Consider the following 16,517-nt stretch of genomic DNA (forward strand, 5'->3'; position numbering starts at 1 on the left):
AATATAAAGTAATTACGACTGCTTTTCTGGTGCCACTTGATTCAGTGTGGTGATACTAAGGCGAGAAATGGAAGTTAGAAAAAAAATTAGTTTAGGAGCAGCAACTCAAAAGCCCTAGATAACATAAAAATAAGAATTCGCCTATAGATGAAGGAGCCAGGGACGTTGGCAGGAGGGGGGGAAAGGGGGCAAGTGGTGCCATTGTCAGTTGCAATGATCTACTGAATAATTTTTGTCATTGTATCTTCTACAAACATTCTGGGTTTTAATGGTAATTATGTGTTTTTATATTATTATGTAACTTAATTTTTTCTTGTAATTTAGGCTTGACCAGTATTTTTTTTTTGTTTTGCAGCTCTATGTCACTGGACACAGTACCTGCGCAAGTAGCGAACCATGCCCCATCACATGAAAGCCTTGCAACTGTTGTGTCACCAAACAAAAGTGCTCCAAACACGTCTCCGGTCAAAGTCGGTTGTGATGAAGGCAGGAACGTGAAAACTTCCAGCCCAAGTCTGTTGGGAACACGCCAAGACTCGGGAATTGCAGAAAGAAAGAGCAGTAAATCACGTGAGAATATTCTACATTTCTTCAAACCGGACACAAATTTGTGCAAGGATCCGATGAACAAAGACTTGGCAGAATGCAACGGCATCGATACCGAGCCGATAATGGAATCAGTTGGTGCAGAATCGAAAGTAACCCAGGGCTACAGTGTAATTGCAGAGGAAAAGAGTAAGAAAAAAGGCAAAGGTAAAGTAAAGAAAGGATCAATTGATGAAGGAAAAACTGCCCCAGATAGCACAAAATCAGAAGTAGTGCAACCTGTTGTGACTCCTGCCATGGAAACTGAATGTGCGATAGCAAAATCTTCATTGGAGACCAGAGTTATGCAACCAAGTACGGCAGATGATGCAGCCGCTTTAAATGTGACCACACCAACCAATGTGAAACCATTGGGCGATGATTCTACAACACACGGTAGTTTGCTGCATTCTTGTCGCAGTAGCACCGAAAACATCAAGAGTATCTTGAGCAATAGCGTGCGTGGTGGCAATAATGACACGAAGCTCCATGAAGCTGTAGCCACAGAGTTGACCAAGTTATTGAGTGTTATTTCTCGCCATAGCAGTTCCCCCACTGCAGAGGTGTCAACAAAGAAAGTGGTTGTGGAAAAAGTGCCAACTGAACAGATACCAGGTGACTTACTGACTTCCAGTCAAAGCACAGCACCATCCATCGTGGTTTCAGAAGAAAATGTGTTTGTGGAAAAGGAGCCATCACAGTTACCTGATGGTCTATTATCTTTGAGTCCTCACCTCCCTACAGAGCAAGTACCTGATGCCGTGTTGAATTCAACTGTTCGTTGCGCTGGCAAATCACGTGGTCGGCGTAAATCGTCACTCCCAAAGAGAAACAACCCTTACGGGATTAACTTCAAAAACTGCATGTACGTTTCTAAACCTCTAAGTCCGGGAAAGAAGCTTCGTTCTAGGAAGATATCTGTCACTTCTCCTAAAGGTCTGAAAGAAAAAAAACCATCAAAAAAGAATGAAAATGAACGTAACGCCAACCAGCTGTTCGTGAAATTTGTCGAAAGTATTGGCTCTGGCAATGAAATCATTGATCAGAGAAGTGTATGCAACGGAATTATTAATGGTATCTCCCATGTACCGGTGCCGGTTTCTGTAGGTGCCACAAGCGCTGAAACCATCAGCGGAGATGATTCACACAAACGTGATGCCCTCTGTAAAAGTGATATCCGTAAAAAGGTGATGGATGATACTATCTCAAATGAGGCACGTGAAACATGCGATGACGAATGTGATAAAGATCTGGGGGAAGATTTCTCAGCATTGACTAATGCTTTTGTGTTGGAGCTAAGTATGTCTGCCGAAAAAAATAAAAGTAAGGCAGACCCAGAGATGGGAAGTGGCGACCCTAAAACTGATTCTTCTGTTGCAAAGGTTAGTGCTGGTAGCCATGAAGAATTGACGGTACAGTCCACCTTGTCCTGTGAAGACAGCAAGAAGGTAGATCTGAATGCTGTTGGTAGTAGACGCAGTAACAGAATTTCTAAAGGAAAGCATTCAGGTCGTCAATTGTTCCTGTTGGGTAAATTGCCATCATCACCCAAAGCTAAAGCAAATTCTGAAAACAAGTTAACCAAGTTAAGTGAATCACAACTTGGAGTCACTGATAACAGTGAAATTAAAAGCAGTTCAGAAGGTCGTGAAACTCAGTTGAATCCCACTGATGCATTGCCCGGGCCAACATATAAAGTAACTTCAAAGAAACAGAGCAGTAATAGCAAGGAAACTTGTAGTACGCGTCCATTGCAAGAAGATGTCATTGGAGTGTCGTTCTCAGAAGCAGTAAACCCCAGTCATGAGGTTGTTGGAGAAAAACCTCACCATACAGTCAGCATTGAGGGCATACAGGATGATTTACCGAAAAACGAAACAAAATCTGATAAAGGAAGGACCAATAATCAGTTTTGCACTGAACCAGTCAACACAAATAAGAACCCTGCTGTAATTTCTGGAAATAGTTTAAAAGGCAAAAGAGTTGGTAGAAAAAGAAAACTGAGTACTTTGTTGGATGCATCACAGGAAATTCCTGAAAATTTGGTGAAGCTTTGCTCCTCAAAATTACCCTGTGATGAGTCTGTGGAGGATATTGCCACTTTTAAAATAAGTATTTCATTATCAGGTATTGAGCCACAGGTGAGAGCAAGTACTGATAAGCCAGTATCGCCCGAGTTACCTGTTGGCAGCCAAGATAAAAAACGGAAAAAGTTGTCATCTTGCAGATACAGTGGAAAAACCAATGCTGCGTTGCCTGAGAGTTGTTCTCTGAGGGAAGGGGATAATTTTTATGGTAATAAGAATTGTGATGAAACACCTACCAACACAGGTGAGTGTTTGGCCAGTAAAAAAGGTAAAGTAGCTTCTTCTACAAGTGATGATGCTGTCTCCAAGTGTGGTTCTGCAAAAAAGAAAACAAAGTCGTTACCAACTGTGGCTAAGAGTAGAAAGATTACAAAAAAAACAGAAAGTGAGAGAGTAGCTATTATGCAAGAAGCTAATGAAATTTCTTCAGGAACAGAGCAATCTACGAATCGCAAGGAAAAGAAGGAATGTAACTCTTGTTCAGATGACGAAAGCATAGCTTCTTTGAAAGTTACCCTTCATGGTCAAGGTAAATCAAATCTAATTTTGGGGCGTAAAGAAGCCTCTAGTGAACTACCAGTGAGAGTTGACAGCAGTGCTGAAGTGATTGAAGGTAGCAAACTAAAAAAGAATATTGGTGAAACAGGTATGGAGGCTATCCAACGCAAGTCATCCTTAAAGAATAACAAAAGTTCTCTGGTTGAGATCCTTCAGATACAGTCTCCTACAAAAAAAGGAATTGATAATCATACTAATATAAGTAAAACAATGGTTCATTTGTTTGGAAATAAAAATAAGCCAAATTCACCAGTGAAATCTCAAACGTTATTTACAACTGAATGTTTGCATGAAAGGACACCAAACAAAACGGGACAAAGTGAAATTGATAAGGATTTGAACCATAAAAATGGTTTGACCAGAGATGAAAATTTTTCACAGGATCTGGTTGAGAGTTCACAGGATGTTGGGTTGCAGGATATCACCAAGTACCTGAATTTGAAAAGGTGTTCTGTATCACTGAATGGCCTAGCTGTTGTAAACAACAAGATTATTGATCAGGAAAACAAAGCTGTGATAGCCCTAGCATCCAACACATCTTTCAAGCTCTCTCCTACATACAATCAAAATGTATCTCCAGTTACATTAGAAATTGGTAAAGTTTCCCCTGTGTGCAAAAAAATAAATTTTGATATAGATACTTGCTCATCTGTCGACAAAGTGAATCGCTCATGTGATGAAGTTGAAGGTGTGAATCACTCACCTTGTGAAGAAGAAAATGACTTATCTGCAGAATTTAATGACCCATCTGCCAAAGAAGTGAATGGCATATCTGCCGAAGAAGTGAATGGCATATCTGACAAAGAAGTGAATGGTGTATCTGACAAAGAAGAGAATGGTCTATCTGACGAAGTGAATAGCGTAGCTGCCAAAGAAGTGAATGGCCTGTCTGACGAAGAGAAGGGCTCATCTTCTGAGAAAGTGAATTGCTCATCTGTTGAAGTGAACCTCTCACCTGACAAGACAGTCAATAATTCCAATCTCTTTTCTTTTAAGGGTGTTAATTGTTCTCCAAAATTTCAAGCAACTGATAATAGCTTGAGTACTAAATTCCAAAATGGTTGCCCATTACAAAAGATTTTAAAAGACTCAAAAAAAAAGAAAATTTCCCTTAAAAATACATCTTATTCCGTGATGAAGTCCAAGACGAAAGATTTGAAGTGTGTCGGCAGTGAATCGAAAGGTGGAAATGAATCGCCGGAAGGCAGTGCGAAGGACGGTGCACGTGGAATTCTCGACGAGGGCACTGTCACGCCGACGAAGCCGGCGAGCCGGAGCACCAGGATGCTCAACTCCGTCCAGTCGCTGCTTCGCGGGTCGTGCGTCAGCCTGGGCTCGCAAGGCGGCGCCGCGCGTCGCGAGGGCCTGCCGCCCGCGGGTCCCGACCTCAAGGTCAAGCTGCCGATCGGGAAGCTCAACGACTCCGTCAGCATCTTCGTGACCAGGAACGTGGCCGCGACGGACGACGCCGGCGGCGAGCAGGCGTCGTCGGGGTCGCCCGCGAAGAGCACTCCGTTCCCGACGAGGGGGTCCCCGTCCGGCCGACTGCCCTCCCAGCTGCCCCTGTTGAAGAGCCGCACCGCGCACATCCTCAACATGTCGAGGGCGGAGCGGAGCGCGGGAGAGGAGCCCGCCCACCAGAGCAAGCCGCTGTCTCCGGACGATGGCTCCTCGTCGGCTTCGCATGCCCATTTGGAGGAAGGGTGAGTAGTGGTCAGTTTCCACTTCATCCTGACCAGGGGAATTGCAGATTCAAACCCGCCCACTACAGCGTTATTTACAAATACTCAATAATCACCTGAATTTGGCCACCGATCACCTTACAGCTACATCAGTGATGCCATGATTATTACTGATTTGGATGTCCAGTCACAGATAAATCTTAAAACTTAATTTAACTTTTGACATATTAAGTGGTTTTAAAACCTTTGTAACTTCTAAATTATTTAGTGGATGGATTAGCTTATTACTGTGTATTATTTGATTGAGTTTAGGTTTTTGCTTAAACTTTATTACATTACGTAGTTACTGATGGGTGTTAATGGTGATTGGCAGCAGTGTACTGTATGTGAATTTAAAATTGGTATTAGATCATTTAGATCAGTGTTTCCCAACCTTTTTTTTTTGTATCGTGCTAGCCTAACCATTAATTGCTTAAATTTAGGGCATGCCACATGTCATTATTTTTTGATATATTTTTTCTTCTGAATTTTTAATTTTTACAACCTTTTTAGTAAAAACAAACCATTTCTTATTTGCAATAGTATTCAATAATTTTTGGCTAGAAATTAATGTGAAATAAGTAAATTACATTTTTTTTTTATAATAATTTTTTTTGTCCACCAAAATCTTGTGGTTGCTTCATGGCACGCTAGTCTGTGTCACGTAACGTGTGTCATGTTTGGCAGTTCTCAGTAGTACCACTGGTATCCATTTTCCAACTGTCACTGTTGTGTCAACAGTGTTTGTAAATAGTAACTGTTACTGGCGGTGTGTAAAGTAGCATGGCAATGCTTTACAAGTGACAGTTGTGAAATTGGTACTACACTTACTACTTTTGAAAACTGTCACATTTGGTGCTCCTATTTAAGTGTAACTAATGACACAGATTTGGGATTGCAATAATTGGGGCGTCTTTGCATAGAGATTGTCAAGATTAACTAGCATCTGATTTTTTACTGACATTAATTAAACATAGGGTACAACTCCCGATAACAAGCAACGTCACGTAAATTTGAAGTGGAATAAAATAACCTGCCTATAGTTATTTAGCCTGATGCGCAATAGATAATAGGTAAAATGTATTATTTCAAAGTTTGATAAGATAATTTTTTTTTTGAGACCGGCACTGTGCAGGAAAACATTAGAGAGATAATGTTGCATGTTCGTCGAAATTTGTTATGATAGTTGTTTGTGTTGTATTATACTAGCTGTTATTTTGCAAACTATGCCGATGAGGCAGGGGGAAAAAAAAAAGTTAAATTGGACAGGGAAAACTTGGGGGTAGACGGCTGTAGTACATTGGGATGTCAACTAGAAGCAAGTGTGGTTGGTCGTGTGTGAAGTGTGAGACGTTGCTGTGGTGGTTCCAGCGTGATAGCGCACAGTCCTGACGGCAAGCTCTGTGTGCGGACCTGGAAGAGGCACACGTACTCCCCGGTCGCAGTCCCTGCGAGCTCCAGTTTGAAGCGGATGAGAGAGGGCTCGGACGGTACTTCGCCTCCTCCAAAGGTGTGGGAAGTGTTGTTTGAAATCTTCATGTTGCCGCTCTAATCCAAGCTAATACATTTTTTTTTAAAATCCAGAAGGGTTTCATACTAAACTAGGGATGGCTTGTTTGAATCTTTGAAGTCTCGAATACTGATGAATCTCTGGTATTATAGGGGAAAAAAATATCATAGAATATGTAGTTAATTAAAAAAAGCACATACAACTGAAGTTTTTTCTTCTTCTTCGTTATTTACTGTTCTTATTATGGATGGGTTTACTCCACATAACTGCTTAAATCTCATCTCCTTCTTGTGTCTCTGATGTCCATGAGATATAATTTATTTGTTGGTTCAGTCATTCAAAGTTGTCTCATAAAACTGATACATACTTCTAAATATCTTCTCCTGCTCAAGTATACAAGTGTCACATTTTTTTTTTTTTTTTGCAGAAGAAGTCTGTCAGCTTCAGCGATCCGCCACGCTCCTTGACGCTGGTGTTCAGCAGAGTGAAAGAAGAGGTGGAAATGGAAGAGTTAAAGAACCTTCGAACAAGAAACCGAGTGTCTATGTACAGTGGCCTGGGAGGGTTGGCTGTTACAGGTGTGTTTCCTGAGTGTGGCACACTTAACTATCTTGCCTCACTAACATAATTATGCCCCAGATTAGACAAACCCTTTAATATAATTTCCAGTTCTAGAGTCCTTTGTGTTTATAGCAAAGTACGTTTGGGCCTGACGTCGTAACTTTCTTTAATTTTTTTAAGAGGGCACCGTATGGTAGGTAGCCTGTCTTCCATCGAGGCAGTTATGGTTTGATTTCTAGCAGGATCAAACCCTAAGTTTTCGTGATTGGGAAACTTGGCAGATATTACCACGAGCCGGTAGATTTTCTCTGGGCACTCCCATTTCCTCCCCCGTGTTTATTCCTTCGCAGCTTCATTCTCATAGCATTACGCCTCATCGTCTGTTACGTCCCCGATGTTGAGAATTTGCCCTCTGATTTGTTCGTTATATTTGGACTAAGGAATGTACAACAGCTGAACTGTTCCAAGTCAAACAGTAGCTCAATATTAGAAATCAGAATATGTTTGGTACAAAAAGTTATAGAGCAGTATTTTTTAATTAAGGTATAATTGAAATTTAGATTTTTGCACTTGGTAATGCAGATTATTGTATCTCTTGTATTTTATAATTGAATTTTTTTTTTCGTATTTTTTTTTAATATCTACGCCATATTTGAAGGTAGAAGCTTTGAAATGGTTTTTTTTTCTTCTAGATGATATGCTACCATGTCTAGGAAATGGAGAAGTCTTGCCAACTCAACAGTATTCGGAAGAGAGCAGTTCCCTGGATACGCAGGGTTCTCTTAAAATTGAAATGGACAGATTGATAGCAGAACCGAACAAAAGCCCATTTTATGATCCTCTCAAGAACTGTAACGAACCGATTGAGCAAATTGCTGTGCATTTGGTGCCAAAACTGTGGTGAGTTCCTTGTGGTATTTCGCTGTACGTGCATGAGTTGTTCATCGTCCGTGAAAACCAAAAACTTTGAAAGTTATTATGTAGGCCTGTGCAAATACTCATTTTTTGATTCGAAGCGAAAATCAAATGGAATGTTTAAAATATTCACAAAATCAAATCAAATTGCAAAAATTGTTTTAGGCAAACTATTGACTTATTTTACAAAATACAGGATTGAAGTAAAAATATAATTAACTTTTGTAATAATTTAATTGATTATGTGTTTACCCAATTGGGCCCTACATATAACATCATTCGATCAACATTATAAAATATCCATGCATTATATTAAAATTTAGCATTCATAAATAGGAATTTGCATTCTTTCTTCTTTTTTTTTTTTAAGTAACCAGCTTTATTTAAGCAAAATGTATACAACAAAAAAAAAAATTAAATAGTTTCACAAGCGAATCTTAAGCTTCCAATGTTTTAAAAACTTCACATCAGACGTGAAACTTTGCTTCACATCCGAAGCTTCAAATAAAACAAATAGCAAATTTCCTGGCAAAGGAAAATTGAATATTAAGATGAGCTTTGATTGATTCTCGCTTTTACGGAAGCTTTGCACAGGCCTGTTATCCTGTGGTGTACATGTGTGGAAAATGTCATTTTAATTTTACTCATTATCTTTCCAACTCCCTCTCTCATGTGCCCAACACTTTTTCTGTAGATGTGCGACCACTTAGCAGACCTTCTCCAATTATCACCAGCAGCATGATACCTTTGGATGAATCACCAAATTGAGCAGGAGCGGTACTGATTGAATTTGAACTTGTCAGTAGTTGCTTGGTTGTTGGATTTCAAGCAGATATATATAAAAAAAAAATTGCGCCAACGTATACCGTATTTACCTGAATAGAGCCTAGACAGCGAGCCCACCACTGAAAACATATACATATTCTTATTTCTCCACATCAGAATTAATTTCCCACACTTTTGAAGCTCATTTTTTGCCACATCCTTCACCGCATGCTGACTGTATTTTCATCCTGCTACACAGGTGTTCTGTTCATTATAGTCTATTACTTTAAGGTTGTAATTTCTGTCAAAAGAGTTTCTTTCTTGTTTTTGGAACATGAGATGTTTATGTGCTTCAACGTCAAATTCCCATTAGCTCAACGTGGTATCTACCACTCAATTTAGTTTAGCGTTACATTTATTAAGGAAAATACTTTGAAGTGCAGATAAGCATTCAGATTTTAGAAATAACTATGTATAGGATCCTTTCTATTTAGTAGTCGAATCATGAAAAATCTAGCATCAACTTGATTTTCTTTCAGAATTGTAGTCTGTTGGAAGTAATGGAATACACCCTAATTCATTCTCCATATTAATTTTCTATGTATATCGGTAGAGATGGTGATTTATAGCATTTAAAATTATAACATTTAGCATTTTGAATTTGAAATTTAGCATTTTGTAGCATTTTTAAAAACAAGATTTAGCCAATTCTCTCATTTTACATTACTGAAGAAAAGTATATTTTTAAAAAGCATTAAATAATACACATATCAATTATTAACAGCCACATAAATAAAGATCTAGCACAACTACAAAGATAGCCTATATTGGCAGGTTTCCAAACAACTTTTTAGCACTTATGAGTGCAATAAATTGAATACTTAAAGTTACGAGAAATATTTTTTTAGCTGTGTTCATGGCCATAGTTGATGTAGAGTGCACAAATAATGTTATTGAAACTCGTTTTTTCAATTTTTTTTCTTCGTTTTTTTTCCAATTTTCGCCTTCTTTTGGTTTTCGATCATGCGAGAAACCGTTGCTTGCCGTTTTACCAACTTTTTTTCTTCATCCGATTTCTCGGTGAATCTTTTTTTTGCAGCCTGATGTCCCTCAGATTTAATGTGCTTTTCAAGTACATCTTTTTTTTTTCACTCCAGACGGCGATTACATAAATTGCACATTAAAATATTTGTATCACTTTCGTAGAACTGTTTACTTTTGTATTCATTTATGCGATCGCGAATGGAAATTACGTTTCGTCCCATTTTTACCACGAGAAATAACAGTATACAACACATTCACGAGTATGCGCATAACGTATTTGTAAACCGGTAGCCTACAACTCACGTAGTTTCGGTTCCCTACCACGTTCGTGCAACTTCGGATTTCTCTCAAAAATTTAAACTAAAAAAATTGAAGGGTTATGTTAGGTTAGGTTAGTCACAACATGCTTGTTTTCATTGGAAATTTCTGATTTATCGGCTGAAGTGGCGTTAATACCAAAACGCAAAACTTCAGAAATCTTCGGAAATTCTTGCAGGGAACCAAAACTACGTGAATTGTAGGCTTCCCATTTGTAAACACACCACCTTCCACAGACTACACAAGAACGTGGCTTTCACGTGAAACACAGCCAGAAAATGGGACTTACAATTGTTAGCGCGGCGAAGCAGAGATGTCGCAATATGGTGGCCTAAAAACTTGTACTCTGCAAGATGACGGACACTCTTCCAGCTAGTTGTTCTTTGCTTTGTTTACAATTGCGAGGCACGGATGGCCATTTTTCATTCAATATTTACGAACAATAGTGTTGTGAATGACGTGACAATAAGATAATTGTGCTGAATATGTCATAAAATGATGGTTTCTTTTGATACTGAACTGAAACGAAAACAATCGGTAAATAAATTGTGTAGAGTGAAGACGAATCTACGTTTTTTTACCTTGATTTCGCATTTATCTCGGAATAGTCTAGATTTCGCATTTTATAGCGGAAAAAATATAATTTAGCATATTTTCGCATCTATTTCGCGAAAATGAAAAATCACCATCCCTATATATCGGTAATCCTGCAACCACATATTGTGTTTATATTTGTTTTTTCCTGTTTGTTGATGTGAGAATTTAAATTAACGTTGTATTAAGGGTAGTCAAGTATAAATCACTTTTTTTTTTCTTCATGTGCGAGTGAGTCTTCTAGTGTTTTCCCCCTGTTTTTGTGTGCGGATCTTATTTATTTCAAATATTGAGTTTAATGCTCCTACCGTGTGAATAAAAGTTAAACCACAGAAATGAAGAAAAGTGTTTTATTATTTTTTTTCTTAGGGCTTGGAAACTGTATGAGTTTTTTGAGACCGGCAACATCAAGACGGTGGGGGACCTAGCATCTTTGCCCACATGGGTCGTGGAGGAAGGGCATGGTAGCTTCATGGATGCTGGGTTTGTGAGGAAGGCATTGAGGGTAAGAGACGAGTGTATTTAATAGTGTTGTACCCATGTATTTTGTTCTTGGCATCGGCTGATATTCCCTATTTTCTGGATTTCCGATGTAATCGTTTCCAACCAATATACGTGAAATATGTATTGTCATCCATTCAGGTGTAACTCAATGTTCTATTTTTCATCTGCCAAACATTTTTAAAGTGGAACTACTTTGGGAGTGATTGAGAGTAACAGGGCCAAATTTTACTGAAGATTGACTTCTTACTAACAAATATTGAATTTCTGTATACTTGCACTGTGATTCTTTACACAAAGTATTAAATCGGTTTTGTATAGGTTGGAAGCTCTGTTAAATAAATGATTCGGAAATTTGAACAGTACTATTTTTTATTTGAATAGCCGATCACTATTATTTAATATTCACCATGCATACAGATTTGTGCAGCAAAAAAAAGAAAAAAAATTGTGGTTTATGAGTTACACCCACATCTGAGGGTCACTTAAATTCTTTAAAGCTTTTTTAAAAAATTAATTTTTTTTCCCCAAAATAACTTGTTTGATCTTATTTGGGTAGTTTTCTAAACCGCCCTAACATCGGCTTTAAATGTTGCAGTCTTTGGGAAATTGTGAGTTCTCTGTTCTGGTGTTGTACATCAGTTAAAATTAAAAGATTAATTCAAAGCTTGTAGATTGTTTTTTTATACTAAGTAGTAATTTATTAATGGTTACGAAGGACTCCAGAAAAGAAGCACAAAAATTAAGCAACTTTTAGAAACTATTTTTTTTTGTGCAATTTCGACATTTCTTTGGAAACACAAATTTTTGCACAAAATATGACGCAATTTTACGAGTAAATCAGGGCCAAATTCAGGTTTAGAATTTTTTTTTTTTTTAATTTTCCCTTCGCTTTTATCGGTTTGCTTTATTATATTGTTTTAAATTTCTGTCTGCAAATCGAATGATTCGACAGTCGACATAGCTTCTCCGGCAGCGAATTCTAGCGACGGGAGCGGAAACTATGTGTGTTTCGCATCCAGAAATTTAGTTGAAAACACAAGTATATTTATCACGTGCAGCATTATTTTAAAGAATTTCATGTTAGTTATTGTGTCAGAGTTTCGTGTTATAAGTGTACTTGCAACATGAGATCACGTGAATTTGCTTGTTACCGAGGCTAGATGTTATATATCTCTGGCAAGTACTCACAGACTCACTCACATTTTTTTGGTGCCAGGCTGCATTACTATGTTGCCTGCAGTTTTAGTTTACTCAGAGTTTATTGTTTATGTTGTTTTCATTTTAAAGTAATGTTTTGTGTTGCTTGTATTCCATACATTGACCTTCAATAATCCAGCATGGCTGTGGTTTAGACGTGCTGGAGTGAAGACCTTTCACTGTGATTATTTTTTTTTTTTCAGGACTATGAGCTGAAGCTGGGGAAAAGTACAACCAGCTTGGAGAAGATTGCTCATCCCTTAGCAGACTGTTCACCTCAGACAGAAGGCATGGAATCAGCCAAACAAGTGTTGGATGCAACCAGATTATCCGGCAGTGATGCGGCATTGTCGGGCAGTGTCAGCTCTTCAGTGGACGGTGGCCTTCCCGCCTTACCGGACAGTTCCGAAGATGCCAGTGTGATTAAAACTTCAGACGATTGTGGACCCGTCTCCTCTGACTCTCGTGGACGCTCTGCCTTGTCGGAAGCCGGTGGGCAAGTTTGTGAGCCAATGGATACAGGTGCCGATGGATCTGCGTGTAATCCTGCCGAGTCGGGTGGGGGAGCCATGGAATGTGATATGACCTCGTCAGCTACTGGTGGATTCTCGTGTGATTCAGCCACGTCGAATGCTGACGGATCCTCGGTTTGTGATCTGGGCTTGCCAGATTGTGGTGCATCCGTGGTGTCTCGTCCGGACACGACGTCTGGTACGGTAGCGTCCGATGCTGGCGGGTCCCTGTGTGATCCGGTTTCAGATGCGGGTGGATCCACCATAGTTGGTACTGCCTTGCCAAACAACGGTGGACCTGCCGTGTCGGACCGTGATGGCCCTACCTCGTCAGATGTAGGAACTGCCATGCCGGTTAGTGACAATACTGACCCGTTGGTTACTGTTGGACTGGCCTCGTCTGACCACGATGGAGCCATTTCGCCAGACAGTCGCGACTGCGCTGCATCGAACAGCCTCGACGTTGCTCCAGGCGGTGGCGAAGTTTCGCCAGCGTGCTCACGTAGTGCTTCAGCGTTGCCAGAAAGTGCCAGCCCTGTTTTGTCACCCTGCGATGATCTCAATCCATCGGCGACTGACGAAAAGAAGAACAGTAGTGACGCCTTTTCAGAAACTGCTGAGCTTAACTCTTCATGTGACAATGAAATTGTCCTGTCACTCACTCCAGAGACATCACCTGCATCAACTAAAAGCAGATGTAAGTAATGATAAAAAAAAATACATCCTACTAATATTATAAACGCGAAAGTTTGTAAGTATGGATGTTTGTTACTCTTTCGCGTAAAAACTACTGAATGGATTTGAATGAAATTTGGCCTACAGCTAGCTTATAACCTGGATTAACATATAGACCCCATATTAGCCAAAATCCTTATAATAAATTTTTCTTTTAGGGTACTGACTTATTTCTTAAAAATATTGAACATCTGGAGATTTTTACTGTGATTACCTATTTACAAAAAGTATTGAATATGTTAAAGAAATGTATCTGTGTCGGGTTTTTATCCATATCGCCACTAGTCGGAACTTAACAGCCCACCTCTAATTTTGTGTTTGTTTGTTTGAATGCTTAAGTCGGTGTGCGATGGTTTCAGGGGCGAGGCCGGAGTCCCCGGGCCCGCTGGAGAGAGCTCTGGAGGCCCTGAGGAGTGTCCCCAGGGAGCTGCTACGTCGGCGGGCGGGGGACGTGTTGGTCGCAGTGGGCGAGGTGCTGAGCTCGCTGGGCCGGGAGCTGAATCTCCGCTGACTTCCCCCCCCCCCCCCACGAGCCATGTCGGTTGTTTCACCTTCTTGTTACCTCTGTCATTTGACGGCCATTCTGTAAGTTGATCTTGATAGATTTCTTGAATTTTACGTCCTGTTCCTCAATATATACATACTAACAGCTGTGAAAAGTCGCTCAAATGTTCATAATTGTGATCACTTGTCGAACCTTTTACAGCTCAAAAATAACGTACGGTAAACAATGAGATTTTGTTAAACCTAACAACAAATGCAATAAATCCCCACAATCAATAGTAATGGCAAGAAAATGAAATATCCAACTCTAGTGTGTGCGAGTTCTTGCGTGTGTGCACGTATGATTCTGGCTCACAAACAGTTTAAAAGACCATGGTTCTGTGTTAATGAGTTCCCCCCCCCCCTCCCCTCCCAACCACATTTTTTTCCCCTTCTTCCAAGTGCAATTTCAGCAGCTTTAAGTACAGCTTTCGTTTCATTTTTAACGACTCGACAAGTGTTAGGACCGTAGTTTTGAACAATGATTTACGTCGCCATGCAAGTACCAATGTAATAATGTGGACAGTTGTTGTTTGTTAATGTAAAATAATCTGTATTTTTCCCCAGGCTCTAACTTGGTCTGGGGATATATCATTTATGCCCTGCTGTAATGCCAAAAATGTGGATATAAAATTAGAAATTTAAACTTAGCACAAATAATGAAAAAAAAAAATTCTAAAGTTGGGGGTCTTATCCCTGTTACTGCAGTTTTTTTTTTTTTTTTAACTTGAGTGGATACTTGCCAATTAAGATTTTGAAGTTTTGCACTTTAATATACATAAGTACAATATGTACATATTGTACTTTGCTAAAATAATATTGTATTATAAATAAAATAAAACCTAGAATGGCTTCCCCATGATAAATTTAAACTGTGTAAGCAAAATATCATGCTTTAATATCAAAAGGATGAACAGCCAGTGCTTTTATAAATGTTCATAGCATGTAAATAATGATGTTGATGTTTGGAAAGTTTTTGCAGTTGCATAGTCGAATGCAGTTTTTAATCTCAGTTGACTATGAAGATGCAGGAAGATGTGATTTTGAACAGTAAATCTATCTGCCATTTAAATACAACTGTAATATTTTCATGTTTTGAAGTTTTAGTTTACAATTTTGTTTTTAACAAGCTATGAAACATTTTGGAAACGATTCGTAAATGTTATTATTAGTACTTTTAGGCTGTGTAAGAAATATACATTTTTTTTTAAGTATTTGACTAGTTGAGACAAAGGTAACACTTGTACTTTTATATATGTGTGTGTATATATTACATCTTTTATATTAGAGGTCACATGCTATTTCTTTTTCATCATGGATAGATAAATTTTTTATTTAGAATCTCATTTATCAGACCAAAGGAAAATGCTGTCTAAGAATCACCTATATTTTACACCCTTCAGGGTACCAGAAAAAAAATCCAGAAAACAGAAGAGTGTAAAAATAGTGTTAATGTGCAACATGTTGGTACATGTTTTTACTATTTATGGGCTGTTAGCATGCACATTCTAAACACAGTTTACCATCACTGGTGTTAATATTGAAATTGGAAATTGTTGTACTACTATTCCCTAGACCACTTAGTTATTATTTGATTTTGTATGGAACTGTACAGTCTTATGTCACAGTGTATGTAATAGTAAAATAATAAATGAGTGGGTATGTTTTGTGTTTGTTAACTTTTTTACAAGAATTATGGTTTTTTTTTTACTCTACAATTAGTTGTTACATGTCCAAACTTGTAACTTCTACCGGCTCTACTCTTAAATTTAAAATACTTTTATATACATTAGTGTCCCACTAAACCAGATGAGTTTAGGGTGGAAAAATAAAATACTGTTTTGTATTTTAAAAATTATTTTAGTTGTCACATTTTAGTGATTTCTGGCTTTTAAAAGTGCTTTTTACTACACTCTTGTATTACTGCAGTTATTTGGCTAATATGAACGAAACTCTGCCGCAATTTGTTTGGATTAGCAGGACACTACTGACTACTATATTTATCCCTTAATCATTTTTTTGTTTAATTTTGGTTGGTCTAAAGGCAAGAGCGTATGCAGAATTTCATAATGGGACTTGGGTGGGTGGTGGTGGGGGGGGGGGGGAGAGATATATCCCTGTCTATAGTACTTATGGATATTCAGTTATGCAATCAATACCAAAAACATTCAGTGTGTTGAGGATATGCTAATACAATACGTAAAGGAACAGGATATAAATAGCAAACATCATCGATATAAATCCCAGAGAGGAAAATATGGGCTGTTGTAATTCCTTTCACTTGCGCCCTAGTATTAGTTGTAGTTGCTATCCTAAAATTTCAGCCTTGGTTTCTACATTCACCTATTGTGACCGATAATACACACTG

The 16,517-nt window shown here is 38.7% G+C and overlaps 1 protein-coding gene across 3 annotated transcripts in view; it reads left to right on the forward strand.

Annotated features, from left to right (window-relative positions):
* Positions 1–15,816, forward strand: part of LOC134536937 (telomere-associated protein RIF1) — a 41,355-nt gene extending 25,539 nt beyond the window's left edge. For all 3 annotated transcript variants that reach the window (XM_063377040.1, XM_063377039.1, XM_063377041.1), the window contains exons 9-15: positions 356–4,933; positions 6,323–6,461; positions 6,889–7,039; positions 7,715–7,922; positions 11,028–11,163; positions 12,563–13,568; positions 13,966–15,816. In XM_063377040.1, coding sequence (XP_063233110.1) covers positions 356–4,933; positions 6,323–6,461; positions 6,889–7,039; positions 7,715–7,922; positions 11,028–11,163; positions 12,563–13,568; positions 13,966–14,117 — 6,370 coding nt within the window. In that variant the 3' untranslated portion in view covers positions 14,118–15,816. The remainder of the gene's footprint in view (positions 1–355; positions 4,934–6,322; positions 6,462–6,888; positions 7,040–7,714; positions 7,923–11,027; positions 11,164–12,562; positions 13,569–13,965) is intronic.
* The last annotated feature ends 701 nt before the right edge of the window (positions 15,817–16,517 follow it).

This window comes from Bacillus rossius, chromosome 11 (genome assembly GCF_032445375.1).
Source record: "Bacillus rossius redtenbacheri isolate Brsri chromosome 11, Brsri_v3, whole genome shotgun sequence".
Lineage (NCBI taxonomy): Eukaryota > Metazoa > Arthropoda > Insecta > Phasmatodea > Bacillidae > Bacillus > Bacillus rossius.